Below are 16231 nucleotides of genomic sequence, written 5' to 3' on the forward strand. Positions count from 1 at the left end.
GTCTTGTTGCATCATCATGGTAATACATGATTTTGGAAGCAGCTCTTGCTTTAAACTGCATTCTTTCACACCATTCTTTTGCAGTTGTTGTAATAGGCGTTCTCTAAAATTCGGGCTGTGACATTATAGGCCCCCCTCGCTCTGTGATAGGCTGTTAGCAGTGAATATATAGGGAGAGGTAAGACACAACAGAGAATCCATTTTACCCATTTTTGAAGCACTTCACTCTCAGACTGATGGTGTTTTATTTGGCCCTGGACAAGTGTGCGACAGTATTCACCGAGACGAGCTCACAATACTAGTAATCAGTGCAACAGATAGTTCATCATTTAGATTCTAGTATTTTTGGTGTCTGAGCCCTCTCGGAATTCTGTACAATCTTAATGATCTAAAGTCATCAAGTCATCAACACTGAGTTTCTGTGCTCCTTCACCTCTAGACAAGAATCTTCCCCTCTTACTGACAACCAGCAGCACAGAAGCATATTAGGAAAACAAACAAACAAACAAAAACCCTTAAAGAGCTCATATCTGTGTTTGCTAAAACAACCTTGCAAAGTGAAGGCCGCCACTTTCTGCACTTGCTTTCCCTGTGAAGAAATGCTGAACTGTACCAAAATGTGAGCTCCTCTTTGATCGCTGTGGCGCAGGCTGCCAGAGAAGGTTCTTAGCACCTCTGCCATCGGCAGGCTACAAATTGTTCAGCTCCTCGTGAGATCCAAAGCTGTGGGATCTGCTGGCCTCCGTGCCTACTGGAAGCTTGCCCACCACCTTCTGCTCAGGCCACAGAAAGAACTGCTCTACACTGTACGAGCATGGAAAGTGATTGTTAGCAGTACCTTTACTCCAGTCCCTGATCTTTACACAATGATGTCTCAAGTACCCCAGGAAGAAAAGGACACAAATGCATGCTGGCCATTTGTCTGATCTCAGGGCAGACTGAAGGCACCAGAAGGAGAGACGGAAGTGAGCAGAGGGCTGTAGCAAGCCATAGAGGCAAGGAATGAGGTGGAAAGCAAGTCAAGAAAAGGCCAACAGAATAAAACAAAGATGTACCAGATATGAAAGTTTATTAAATGCCACGTTGGAACATAAATATCTGGAATTAAATATAGCATATTAGTGTCACAAAATACATTCATATAAAAAGGTGCAGAGAGCTGCAGCAACAGTCATTGCATCCCCCCATTGCTTGTTAACTCAAGTTGTTGAATTAGTGGGTAAAAAATGAATTAGTGGGTAAAAATTTTTCCAGTTTCTGTTTGCCTCAGTACAACCTTTCTCATGTCTTTGGAATGTTGAATTCATTTGTTGTACAATATCCCAGGAAACCCTGTAGACAAGGAATGAGCACTGCAGAAATTAGCAAAACTGCTCGTCTTACAGACACCAAGTCCCACAGCATTACCCTGCACCTGAGTTGCAGCTACTGTATCACCAGCTGTTAGCAGCAACTAACAGCTGTCCCATCACACAAATAGTGTTAAGTACCAATTGGCTTCCAGTGGCTTCCTACTTCCACGCGCAGTTCAGGTCTATGTGGGATTGATGCCGCTATCCAGAATTTTTAGACAACAGTAACAAAACTAGGTTATATTGATAAACTGCAGACAATCCACCAAAAGGCACAAAAGTTTATTTTTCTTATGGTTTTAGAATGAGCACAGTGAAATGTAACCAAATTAATTAGGAACGGAACTGCTTAATTCTGAATTATTCCGCATTGTTTTTCTTGTCTCTTCTTCCAGCTCCTTCAGTCTCAACAGGTGGTTGCTCAAAATTCCTTCTTGCAGAGCTCTAGCACTCTTTTCCTGAGAGAGCTGTCTCTGTGCTTCATCACGCTCTTCTTCAACCTACAGTAACAGAGTTGAACTTGTGAATCTTGAGCAAAAGCAGAATTAGCAATACCTTCCTATTTCATTCTTCTTTGCATTCTTACATTCTATTAATTCTAGTAAGAGCCATTTATCATAAAATCATAGAATGACCTGCATATCAATTTTCCATGTTTGCAAACAAACATCTTTAGATTTATCTGAATTGAAAGTTATAAGGATAGTGCAAGTCCATTGCACAAATCCGCATTACAGAAGTTTTATACTTAACGAATCTCTGTAACTAAAGAAAAAACAAACAAACCAGAACTACTATTCTGGGAACATACCGTGTTTAAGTAGAAACGCAAGTTATCTTCCTAACAATCTATATACATACACTAAAAGCAGAGATGAACGCTCACATGCTTACAGTCAAAGATCTGAAAACATCTATTCATCAATATGAGCACTAATATTAAGAACAGCATAAAACAAACGAGTAAGATTTCCAAAAGCACAATAATTACACTGACTTTACCTCACTGCAAGGTCTTAAGTCTCCACCTCTCCTAGTAATATTTAGAAATGCTTCAGAAAATGTGCCAATATATTTTCAGTTTACCAAAATCTAGCAATACTGCTGGATAAATTCAGTTGTATGAGACTTCCAAAGGCTACTGATGAAGTGAGACACAGAAGAGGACTGACCAGCTGAACAAGTGAATAAGAGAGCCCGTGAAAAGACCCTCAAAACTGTATGTGAGAACTGAAAAATTCATGCAGGTTGTGTACAGTGAGAACATCATCATCTCAATCGCATTAAATAAGGCACTAACTTGTAATAAAAATATAGGTGAGAGTTTTTCTGGATTCAGTCTTGTTTGTAGGCAACTGAGGCAATTTACAGATTATCAGGTAAACAGTAACATTTAGGCCTAAATTTAAATTCATGTAAGTATACTTGAAAGAGTACTACAAACAGTAACTGCAATTTCCTTCTGAAGAAAAATCAATCCATCAGTCAATCAATAGACGTACATCTACACACACATGCGCGCAGAGTTCTGTAGTAGTAATTAGGAAAAGTAACTCAAAGTGCAGCTTTGCCTGAAGCACAAACCAAACTAGAATTCTGAAAAATGAGAAAAGGTATCACAAACTTGTTTGTTCATTCTGGTTTCAGGACAATGGCTCTCAAAATGTACCAAGATAATTATCTAATGCCTCTTTCACAAACAAGATGAACATACTAGCGTAAAATATCAATTTGAAAGAAACAGAAAAACAGAAGATGTATATTTAATATACCTGTTTCTTGAGCTGTCTCAGCGTTATTAATTCCGTTTCTAAATTCCTTGCACGCAACTCAAGTTGTTGTTTCTCCTCTGTCTCTCTAGCATATTGATCCTCTTTCCTCTTTAGTTGCTCTCTTGTTTTTTCATATTGTGTTTCAGCTCTACGTCTCTTTTCCTCTTCTCGTTTCAAAGAAAATCTGGGATTTAAAAGAGAATATTTGAGGAATTAAAGCACTGACAAAAAAGTAAATATGCCACATCGTGAACCTGCAGAAACAACTTAAACTGTAGAAATGTCACAGCTTTCCAAATACAGAAGTTTTGCTGCGATTTTAAACTTTTAACATAACTCTAATTTCATTCCATTAGTGGTGGAAGACATCTTATACATGAGCTGTACAAGACTGGCAAATAAGCCATTAAGTGATGTACAAAATTCAACATGTATTTCCACGTCAAGATAGGTAAACGTGAACAGTAAACCATACACTTTTACTAACAAAAATGCACTGTTTTCAATAGGTTGATCATTATCCATATAGTACAGACTCATAATAACTGCAAGTAATACAAATAAAACAGCACATCACTTATCCAAGACGAATCAAAAACTTTTGAGAAGCCTTCCCTAAGACTATAACAACTGCTTAACACGTGTGGAGTAACATTTTCATTTCTTTCAATAAATTAAAGGATAAGGGCAGTGTTCCAAAGAGATTTTTAGACACGGTAAGACTAACATGATTAAAAAAAAACCACAACAAAACAACACAGTTTATGTGCCCCCAGAAATTTGCTTTACTAATTCTGGAAAATGAATATCAGCAACCGCTAACAAGTAGTTCAAAAGATTGGCTGTGACATCAGTATTTAAGCTGCTTATTCTAAAGGAGAAAGATTTACGCATGTATAGCTAATACTGTTTTGAGATTTTACAGAGAAAGAAAACATGGATTCCTTGTATTTACAGATGTTTGGGAATTTTGAAAAATGTTGAGAATCAAATCCAGGCCAAATCAGGAATGGCTTTGTCTTACTCATAATCCATTCCATGTTCTGGGAGAGTGTTGGCACATCTTGAAGTTTATTTCCCTCAGCTTATTCTCACAGAGAAAGTGTTTCATGCTCTGTGATCAGCCTGGAAGGCCTCTGCTGAACTCACACATGTTGACTACGATCTCTTGGAGGCCACAGAAAGAAATGCACACAAGTACTTGGAGGCCAAAAGTTGGACCCAGTGCTCCAGATACAGACCAACAAGAGCTAAGTAGGGATGGACTCTTCCCTTCAGCTTCTTGACTCTGCAACCCAGGATGCTGCTGGCCTTCTCAGCTGCAAGACCATTCTGGCTCATGTTGCATTTAATCTCTGTCAAATCCCCCAGAGGCTTCTCAGCAAATCAGCTCACCAGCCAGAGCATTTCACTGTGCATGCCCACAAGGGGTTCCTCCATCCCACGTGCAGGGCTTTGAATTCATTCTTGATGAATCTGACATAATACCTGCTGGCCACTCCTCTGAAATGTTGTAAACAGTGACTAAGAACTATCTGCATCTAGCTCAGAAATATGAGGACAAGGGAACAAACTCAAATTTGACCTGCAATCAAACAAACACACCCACTAAACTCTTTCAGTGTGCGGCCCGTGGAGTTGCCGTAATTCCTAGTTTCATACAAAAACAGAAGGTACAAAGACAAAACCTGTGAAGCACAACTCTTAAAGATGCTTGTAAGTCCCACTCCCTAGAGGTACTTAAGAGATGCGTGGATATAGCACTAAGGGACATGGCTCAGTGGTGGGACTTGGTATGCTGTTGATAGCTGGACCATCAGCATCTTCTAAAACGTGGCCAGGACAACACACAGAATCAAAATGTAGGATTACATACTCGAGGCTTTGGATATCATTTTTCAATTCCATTTCTTGTTGAGATAATATGGATTTCAAGTCTTCAGACTGTTCTGCAACTAACCTTGACTCCTCTTTTTCACTTTCTAACTTCCTGACTTCTCTCCAGAGAGCTGTATTGCGGCTTCTTTCATAATCTATTCTCTGTTCATACTCAAGAAGTATGTTTTGAATTTTCAGCAAAATAGCAGGATCTATATGGAGTCAAAAAATACACAAAATTGCACATATGCATAAATAGTTCCCAGTGTACAATCTATTTAATTCTTTGCTGAATTGGGTATAGGTGGCAAGGTTTTAGTCATGGGTAAGTCTCTAAAAGAAAGACCCAAAAGACTGTGCCAAATGCAGATAAATCCAGCAGACCCACTACAGGTTACAACTCAGCCCCTCAGCCGATCTTACAGCACCTCCAAGAAAGCATATTTTGGAAAGGGCAAAAACACCAGGTGGGCAGAGAAGGAGGGAAAAAAGAATGTGAAGAGCAGTGGAAACAAAGGTAACATGAAGGAGGAAGAGGAAGGAGAAAGCACTCCAGGTGAGGGAGCAGATTCCCAAACAACCTGTGGAGCACACCATAGTGGACCAGGTGTTTCCCTGCAGCCCCTGGAAGGGCCACACTGGAGCAGATGTCCACCATGCAGCTCATGAAGACTCCACTGTGGAACAGATTGGTAATTTCTAAAGGATCTTAGCCTGTAGAAGGACCTATGTTAGAGCAGGGAAAATGTGTGAAGATGTAGAAGAGGCAGAGAGGAACTGCCATGCATTGAATGGAAAACCACCATCCTCCTTGCACTGCTCAGGAAGTTGGAGTGAAGAAGCAAATTTACGTGTGAGAAAGTGGTGGGTGGAAGGTGTTTTATTTACTTATATTTTTATCTTTCTCACTCCCCAATTTAATTGGCAAACAATGAAATTAAGTTTCACCAAGTGGAGCCTGTTTTGCCCGTGACAAAAATTAGTGATGGCCCTGTCTTAATCCCATTTCTTGAACTTTTTCATCTCCTGTCCTGTTGAAGAGTGAAAGTGAGAGTTCAGGTGGGTGGGAATACGGTCTTTGGCCAAAATTAATCCATATTTGCCTAATGAAGTTTTAGCAAACATTAAGAAAATTAGTATTGCTTACATTTATATCAAGCTACGTGTATATATGCAAGCATATTACAACATTTTATTACAGATTTTTTTTTCTTTTCAGCAAAAACTGAGAAGCAATTTGTTGTTACTTATTAGGGGGCATAAACAGGAAAAAGAAAAAAAAAAAAAAAAGACTGGTCTTGCTAACTTTTGATCACTACATTTGAATGAATTTGTCTGTACCTTACAAGAACCTGCCTTTCCAAGTCCGACTAGAGACACAGCCAGTGGTAGGTAAGGTGTGTTTGCTGACAACGTGGATGGACATCTGAGGTTAGCTGAGGTAAATCCTGCATTCAGTGCAAGAGTCTGCACTTTTTGGGGAGCAGGGTATGGGCAATAGTCATTTTTTATTATAAATATTGGACCAAAATAGAAAACTAAGGAACTGTGAAGGTACACAAGGAAACAAGAGTTTTAAAAGAGGAACTTTTAACAGAAGACAAAGTGATTTAGAAACTTACCAGTACAATCCACGCTAAGCTGTTCTAACAGCAACATAGCCTCTTTGTAAGTTGAAGTTAGCAACTCAGCATCCTCTGTAGTTGTATCAGATGACCGTGTTGAATCAGTGTCATCAGTAACATCCATTTGCATGCTGACCTATAGACAATACAGTGTGTTACATATACAACACTATACTATTACAGATCACTATAAACATAGGAACAGTTCATACTCTCACTCACAGCCCATCTATTTGGTTCAAATAGTACAAAACTGCATACTAGCAGAAATCTTTGCATCTGACTGAACACAATGTAAAAGCTGTTACTGTTTAAGTGATTAAAAGCTGATGAAAAAAAAGTGATTTTACAGTACCTTGTTCTTTTTTCTCCCTGTTTTTGTTGTAGGTCTGGAAAATAGAAATACATTTCATTAATGGAATGCCTATACAACATTATGAATGATAACTAAAATTGCTCTGAAAACTTGACTTCAGAAGTGAATTGAACTGCAATGTAATACAATAACTTTGTTACATGTAGTCATGTAGGTTGAAGGCAGAAAAAAATAAAAAAAAACCACATTATGTGTACTGGAAGGCTATTTTTTCTGCACGATATTGGGAACTATAGAACAGACAAAGTTGAAAAGGTCCTCCAAAAAAGCTGCTCTCAGGTTTCCCCAGAGCCTTCTCCAGGCTGAAGAGTGCCAGCTCTTCTTAGCCTGTCCTTGTTGGCGAGGTGTTTCACCCCTTGGATCATTTTTGTGGGCCTCCTCCGGACACGCTGTAACAGATCCACATCACCTCCTGCTGAGACCTCTACAGTGCAGAGTGGAGGGACAAAACCACCTCCCCTGACCGGCTGGCCATGCTTCTTTTGATGCAGCCCAGGATATGGTTGGCTTTCTGGGCTGTGAGGGCATGCTGCTGGCTCATGTCCAGCTTGCCCTCCACCAGCACAGCCCCAAGTCTTTTTCAGCAGGGAAAAATCATTGTACACATTCAGTTTATACAGCCTACGTCTAGTTTTCAGGACAATTTTAGTAATTATTAAATGCATTTATAATATTCCTTATATTCAGTACCGTTTTTCATCTTGAGATGCTTCACTGGAAGTGCTATCATCCATTACTCGAATCTTCCAATTAGCCTTCTGCTTTGAAGACTGCCTTTTATTCTCATTTTTCTTCCAATCTTTTGCATTCAGAACAGATTTACTATATTGAACAAAAAGAAAAAAAAGTCACCAATTGAGTACGTTACATAAAACAAAACACACTTACTCTAGAAAAGTAAAAAAAACATAAAAAATCAAGACTAAAGACGCCTGTATTAAAAAAACAAAGGCTTCATTCCCAAGATCTTGGAAGATACTCAAGTCAACCTGAACACCTCTCTGTCCCCATTAGAGGATGTACTTAGATTCTCCTGAAGAGGGTGCAGATAAAAAATCCTGCCTAGGGTTATAAAAAAGCACCTTTGTCTTCTTCAAACTTTTAAAGCCTGTTTGGTAATATTACCGTTCCCTTTTTCTTGACAAAGACGGTCTGAGTTTAATCAAAACATCTGCACGAGGACAACTAATATCCTCTAGAAAATGGAGAAACTAAATTAAATTCTTGCTTTTCTGTTCCGGGTGGCTATTTATGAAGAAAATAGCTTTTTCTCAATCTCCAGGTAAGATTCTAAAGCCACGATTAGCGTCAGTGTTAAGGAAGAAATTCTCTGGGCAGTCTGGTCTGGTGGTTGGCAACCCTGCACATAGCAGGGGGGCTGAAACTAAATGATCGTTGTGGTCCTTTTGAACCCGAGCCATTCTATGATTCTAAATGATTAAGACCTCTATCAGCTCCAGTGAAATCAATCTGAACCTCCACCGTGCATTTAGTTCTTAGAAAAATATATTTTTAAAACAGTTTGAGAAGCAGGGGACTACTCAGCATAGCTTTCAATACCGAGGAAAGTGCTTCAATTACAAGATTTAAAGCAATCTAATTCTACAAGTTATTTTATAAGTTTACCCTTTTACTGGCATTTCAAGTAATTTTGGTCTCTCCTCGGATGAAGAATTCTTTGTGTGTTTTTCTTCTATCATTTTTTCGTTCTTCCTTAGAGCAAGCTTTTCTTTTACTGGTTGATGGGTAATATTGCCCGCTGGTGTATCAGATTTATCAAGACCTTCCTGTTTCTCCACTGCTTGCATTTTGAAATGTTTCTGATTCCTTTTCTCCTGCTCAACCTACGAAGAGAAAAATTCAGCTTTGTATATTTTTCTGATTCTAAAGGAGATCCAAGACCAAATAACCTAAGCTTGACTTTTAAAAGAGGAATTTTAAATTTCTTTAAAAAAGAATTTTCACAAACATTACTCTACAAAATGTACCTAGTCAACAAATATACTCCGAATTCACTCTTGATTTGAAGTATAACAAACAAACAAACAAAAAAGCAAAGCAGCCCTTAGGAAAGAAACAATAAAAGCATTACTGATGGATAAGAAATCAGATGGACTACACAACAGTAGTTGTAGAAACACGAAGTATGAGTGGATGTACGATGTGGTACTTCCTTGATGATGAGGAAAAAACCAAACTGAACTCAAAAGCAGAAACAGCTTCACAGCAATCAGGAGTTCTAGTGAGAGGCACACCATGCACAAACCACAGCAAATGAAGAGATAAGTCAAGACCCTGTTCAGAAGCTATTTTCATTCCTCGATCGACAATCAAAACTGGTGTACTTGTATGAATTTCTTTTCATGGTAATGAGGTGATGACTACTTACACTGGAACTGACTGTCACCTATTGTCAAACTGAAACAATACATTTTGATTTCTCAAAACCTTCTGATTACATTATGGGGAAAAGCACAATTCTCCACCGCTTTCCTTAGTTATGAGTAACGTTCTTCTCTTAAAACAAAAAAAAACAATTTGCACAAAGCAACTTCTTTTAATGATCAATAGCTAACATGAACAGGACCATTGATACTGAGAAAGACTAAAGAATAAGGAGCAGCAGGTGAACTTCTACCTCTTTTTGTAGCTGTACCTTCTCTTTTTCCAAAGCCAGGAATACCATTTGCAGCATTCCTACCTTACTCTTAAATCTTTCCACGTCTTGTTTTAGTTCTTCGTCCAGATTCCTTTCCAGCATGCCACAAGGTTGCTGAGCATGTGGGAAAAGATTTTCGATTCCTGTTTCTCCTATTTCCTCGTTTTTGATAAGGCAGTCTCTGGAAACACTGTCACTAAGACAGATGTCCTTGCCAGTTTTCTTCTTGCTTACAGAACCAAGTGTACTTTCATCATTTGTGGAAATAGGTCTTATTTGAGGAAGAATATTAGAGATGTCATCCAAACTATATGTTTTTAAACAATGTCTCAGGGAATATTCAGGACTTACCTCTACGTTCCTACTGATCCCATTCTCATTTTCTTCCGTTTCCTCTGCTCTTGCTAGATGTACTTCTGAATTATCTGTGTAATTAGTGCAGCCTTCTTCATCTGGTATTCTCTCAGTAATTTCCACATTTGCACTTAAGTTCTTGTGATCCGGAAGGACACTGAGACTCGGAACAACAATTTCTGTACTGGGTTCTTTTAGGTCTACGTTAAGTTTCACATCTCCAAACTCACTTTTACTTTCTGACTTATTACTTGACTCTGTCACACTAGATGAAACACAAAAACTCTTCAGTTCTTCCTTGAAGTCATCTCCTGACACTTCTGCCACAACGGATGTAGTTTCCTCAGATTCATTAATTTCACCAAACAGCTGCTTCAACTCTGCCATAACGCTTTTAAAATTTGTTTTCAGCTCCCTTTTCTCTTCTTCAACCCACATCCTTTCGTATCTCTCTTCCCACGGCTTTAGATTTAACTGCTTGTCAGCACTGTGGGATTCCTCATTTTCTGCTAGGGCTTCCTGATGAGAAATTTCTGCTTTGTCAGTCTGCTTTTCATGTGCTGTATTTTCTATCAAGTTGGTTGTTTCCAAAACATATTTATCCTTAAGGAAGCAGGTAAAGACAGAAGAATTGCCAAGAAAAATGAAATGACGGTTAAGCCATATAATTGACATTGCAAACTCATCCCATCATACAACAACAACAACAAAATAAAGATACCTTATTTATTTTTTCCTCAAAATAGAAGGATCTAGTTTAGAAACAATAGTTTTTCTTCAGCTGGAGTTCTCCGAACACAAGCATTGCTTTTACCAACTACAGAGAGCAGGCAGGCTAAAAGGTATCACCAAGCAGTTTATGTTTTAGTACTTTACTTTAAAAAAACACCACCACCACCACAAACAGAAACCAACAAAACAATCGGTAACAACGTAAAACACAACTGCCCAAATTTTCCCATACTCCATTACTTTCTACTGACTGTCACTTTAAACCCCCTGCTAGTTGAGTTAACATAGCGGGAGTCATCATAACAAGCTTTTTTACTATCCACCACAAGGGACTGGCTACATTACAATCACTTATGCTCCCCAGAGTCAGAAGTATTAAATTCCATTCCAATCTCCCAAGACCAATATTTACTAGGAAAACCTGTTCATTCCTGCCCTTGGCCCAAAATCAAGAACTGAGACGTCCATCAAAACTGTACCATGCCTCAAGCCCACTGACCAGCTCCTCTCTCCAGCCTTCTCATTATCTCTGACTTCACAGTCCCTGCAACAGTATCCTTGGTTTGTGCTCCCATCTGAGCAAGGATATTACTTCCTCCACTTCCCTTGAGGTATTACAGAAGACTCCAGACACTCACGGAAGATCCCTACTCAGTCCCGTATGCCCAATACAAACAGGATGCCTAGCTTATATTCCTCCATAATGGCCTTCAAAAAAAAAAATATTTTCAAACACTTACTAACTTGATCAGACAAGAATATATTTGTCTGCAGGGGCAGAGAAAGCACTGACAGACCATATTTCAGGTCTTTACTTGATCTTCCTCACATGCAGAGGAAAAGCTGGCATGCTTTGTCAAAGAAATAATCGCATGATATAAAATTTTGCTCCCAACTGAGTATGCATTTTGCACGGGAAAAAACAAAAAACCATCACATGACTGCACTGTTTCTCAGAATTGCACACAAGGAAAACCAGTGGTCAGTGTTTAAGCAAACCAGCTGGAAATGGACCTGGACAATGGTATGTATCCATCACAACTGCAAGCATTTTATACAACCATAAGAAGACAGTATCTAACATCAGGTGATACGAACTTCATGTGCAAGACTCATTTTGCAGAGCCGTTTCCTGACTGCCAAGATTTCTTTTAACTCGTAATACAGTTTATCAATTCAGATTATAATTCGCAATATTTGGTTTCACATACCTGCCTCCCATAGTTTGCACTGGCATCCTTGACCATCTCTTTTTCCGCTGATGATGACACATGAATGATAGATTCTGAGCACTCACCTACAGTGAAAAAATTACATCTTTATAACGAACATGACTTATTACAAAGTATTTATACCTAGAGTACATCCTTTTGTACTTTTTGTGCATTTGTGAGAAAACAGCACAAACTAACACAGCCTCTCAAGTGTATGATTTACAATTTGAACATAATATTATAATACAGATACTTCATTATTCATTCTTGTTGGAGACAGGTCTTTTACGTTCTCTTGCAACCTTTCGTAACGTCCATCTATAAAAGACACAGGAGTATCAACAGACTCTTCAATCTTTTCTTCAGTTTTTTTAAGTATTTTCTGAGAATCACTGGAGACACTTCCAGCTCCACACTGGGCATCCCCTTCATTCTCAACATTACTAAGATAACCCAATTTCTGATCAACTTCTTCTTTAAGTTCTATTTTACCTCTCTGCTCCTCTTCCATTATGTCATTAGACTGAGTTTCTTCATCTTCCTCCACTACTTCCACTTCCGCAAGCTTGCTTGAATTTGAGACATCTTGTTTCAACAAATCTTTGCATTGTCCTCTGTTCAGATTTGCACATGTTGGTTCTTTTTGTTTGAGGCTTTTCTTCTGTGACTTAGGGTTTTCAGTTCTAGAATAATCACCACCTCCTTTAAGCATGAGAAAAGGAAAGAGGAATATGAATCAAATGGGTTATATAAATAGCAACAGGCATTTTACCCATTTAAAACACAGGAAAGTAGTCATCTGGGACTGTATGGAAAAGAAGCCAGGTAAGGGCAGGACGGGGAAAGGACACATCAGACACAAAGGCTTAGGAGTGGACTCGGTATCGTCATTTTCATTATCTTACTTGTTTTACTCTGAAATGACCATCTGTTCTGTTCTTATAACACTACTTTCCTCAATTATTACAGCCAAGTGAAAACAACAACAACAGCAAAAACCCAAATGAAATTACTTAGCAAGTTCACTTTTGTATGTCATTGTATTATATATCCAAATAACTTACCAACATTCCTGAACTTTTGGAGAACATTCATTAACATCCTCAACTTACGCTTCTGTGGCTTCTGCAAATAAAAATGCATTTTAAAAGAATTATTTGGTCTGTTTTTGTTTGCTTCTTTGTTCTAAGGCAAATCCTTTACTTACATCAGATCCTGAATAGTAAATTCAACCAGGCTGTCCCCTTTTGAAAGGACTCAGATGCTTGCTAGATCCTTCAACTTTAATTACACAAACATTCCTCTTGTATACAAGTCAGTGACTATTCAAAACTATCTGTAGATGCATAGCAATTCTAAGAAAGTATTTGAATCCATAGGTAAACTACAACTACACTTGGCATAAATTAAAGTTCCTGAAGCTTGAAGAATAAATTAGTTACTACAACTCCACTTAGTGAAATGTCTGTAATTTGTAGATGTATAACAATTCTAAGAATGTATTTGAATCCTTCTAAGAAAGTATTTGAATGAAGTCTTGATTGTAGGCAACTGAGGCAATTTACAGATTATCAGGTAAACAGTAACATTTAGGCCAAAATTTATATTCATGTAAGCATACTTGAAAGAGTACTACAAACAGTAACTGCAATTTCCTTCTGAAGAAAAATCAATCCATCAATCAATCAATAGACGTACATCTACACACACATGCGCGCAGAGTTCTGTAGTAATTAGGAAAAGTAACTCAAAGTGCAGCTTTGCCTGAAGCACAAACCAAACTAGAATTCTGAAAAATGAGAAAAGGTATCACAAACTTGTTTGTTCATTCTGGTTTCAGGACAATGGCTCTCAAAATGTACCAAGATAATTATCTAATGCCTCTTTCACAAACAAGATGAACATACTAGCGTAAAATATCAATTTGAAAGAAACAGAAAAACAGAAGATGTATATTTAATATACCTGTTTCTTGAGCTGTCTCAGCGTTATTAATTCCGTTTCTAAATTCCTTGCACGCAACTCAAGTTGTTGTTTCTCCTCTGTCTCTCTAGCATATTGATCCTCTTTCCTCTTTAGTTGCTCTCTTGTTTCTTCATATTGTGTTTCAGCTCTACGTCTCTTTTCCTCTTCTCGTTTCAAAGAAAATCTGGGATTTAAAAGAGAATATTTGAGGAATTAAAGCACTGACAAAAAAGTAAATATGCCACATCGTGAACCCGGAGAAACAACTTAAACTGTAGAAATGTCACAGCTTTCCAAATACAGAAGTTTTGCTGCGATTTTAAACTTTTAACATAACTCTAATTTCATTCCATTAGTGGTGGAAGACATCTTATACATGAGCTGTACAAGACTGACAAATAAGCCATTAAGTGATGTACAAAATTCAACATGTATTTCCACGTCAACATAGGTAAACGTGAACAGTAAACCATAAACTTTTACTAACAAAAATGCACTGTTTTCAATAGGTTGATCATTATCCATATAGTACAGATTCATAATGACTGCAAGTAACACAAATAAAACAGCACATCACTTATCCAAGACGAATCAAAAACTTTTGAGAAGCCTTCCCTAAGACTATAACAACTGCTTAACACGTGTGGAGTAACATTTTCATTTCTTTCAATAAATTAAAGGATAAGGGCAGTGTTCCAAAGAGATTTTTAGACACGGTAAGACTAACATGATTAAAAAAAAACCACAACAAAACAACACAGTTTATGTGCCCCCAGAAATTTGCTTTACTAATTCTGGAAAATGAGTATCAGCAACCGCTAACAAGTAGTTCAAAAGATTGGCTGTGACATCAGTATTTAAGCTGCTTATTCTAAAGGAGAAAGATTTACGCATGTATAGCTAATACTGTTTTGAGATTTTACAGAGAAAGAAAACATGGATTCCTTGTATTTACAGATGTTTGGGAATTTTGAAAAATGTTTGGGAATTTTGAAAAAGGGTTATTTTATAAGTTTACCCTTTTACTGGCATTTCAAGTAATTTTGGTCTCTCCTCGGATGAAGAATTCTTTGTGTTTTTTTCTTCTATCATTTTTTCGTTCTTCCTTAGAGCAAGCTTTTCTTTTACTGGTTGATGGGTAATATTGCCCGCTGGTGTATCAGATTTATCAAGACCTTCCTGTTTCTCCACTGCTTGCATTTTGAAATGTTTCTGCTTCCTTTTCTCCTGCTCAACCTACGAAGAGAAAAATTCAGCTTCGTATATTTTTCTGATTCTAAAGGAGATCCAAGACCAAATAACCTAAGCTTGACTTTTAAAAGAATGTAAAATAAAAAAGAATTTTCACAAACATTACTCTACAAAATGTACCTAGTCAACAAACATACTCCGAATTCACTCTTGATTTGAAGTGTAACAAACAAACAAACAAACAAACAAAAAAAGCAAAGCAGCCCTTAAGAAAGAAACAATAAAAGCATTACTGATGGATAAGAAATCAGATGGACTACACAACAGTAGTTGTAGAAACACAAAATATGAGTGGATGTACGATGTGGTACTTCCTTGATGATGAGGAAAAAACCAAACTGAACTCAAAAGCAGAAACAGCTTCACAGCAATCAGGAGTTCTAGTGAGAGGCACACCATGCACAAACCACAGCAAAGGAAGAGATGAGTCAAGACCCTGTTCAGAAGCTATTTTCATTTCCTGATCGACAATCAAAACTGGTGTACTTGTATGAATTTCTTTTCATGGTAATGAGGTGATGACTACTTACACTGGAACTGACTGTCACCTATTGTCAAACTGAAACAATACATTTTGATTTCTCAAAACCTTCTGATTACATTATGGGGAAAAGCACAATTCTCCACTGCTTTCCTTAGTTATGAGTAACGTTCTTCTCTTAAAACAAAAAAAAACAATTTGCACAAAGCAACTTCTTTTAATGATCAATAGCTAACATGAACAGGACCATTGATACTGAGAAAGACTAAAGAATAAGGAGCAGCAGGTGAACTTCTACCTCTTTTTGTAGCTGTACCTTCTCTTTTTCCAAAGCCAGGAATACCATTTGCAGCATTCCTACCTTACTCTTAAATCTTTCCACGTCTTGTTTTAGTTCTTCGTCCAGATTCCTTTCCAGCATGCCACAAGGTTGCTGAGCATGTGGGAAAAGATTTTCGATTCCTGTTTCTCCTATTTCCTCGTTTTTGATAAGGCAGTCTCTGGAAACACTGTCACTAAGACAGATGTCCTTGCCAGTTTTCTTCTTGCTTACAGAACCAAGTGTACTTTCA

The 16231-nt window shown here is 37.9% G+C and overlaps 1 protein-coding gene across 1 annotated transcript; it reads right to left on the reverse strand.

Moving 5' to 3' along the window:
- Positions 1-1681: 1681 nt before the first annotated feature.
- On the reverse strand, positions 1682-13063 carry LOC140247280 (uncharacterized). The gene is made up of 11 exons (XM_072326771.1): positions 13027-13063; positions 12275-12664; positions 11960-12045; positions 9660-10619; positions 8630-8847; positions 7694-7825; positions 6983-7016; positions 6625-6763; positions 5085-5214; positions 3125-3308; positions 1682-1852 (listed from the first exon to the last, which is right to left on the reverse strand). Exons 1-11 carry the CDS (start codon positions 13061-13063, stop codon positions 1682-1684), a joined length of 2481 nt encoding a protein of 826 aa, XP_072182872.1.
- Positions 13064-16231: the final 3168 nt, after the last annotated feature.

Source organism: Excalfactoria chinensis, chromosome 1 (assembly GCF_039878825.1).
Source record: "Excalfactoria chinensis isolate bCotChi1 chromosome 1, bCotChi1.hap2, whole genome shotgun sequence".
In the NCBI taxonomy this organism is placed as follows: domain Eukaryota; kingdom Metazoa; phylum Chordata; class Aves; order Galliformes; family Phasianidae; genus Excalfactoria; species Excalfactoria chinensis.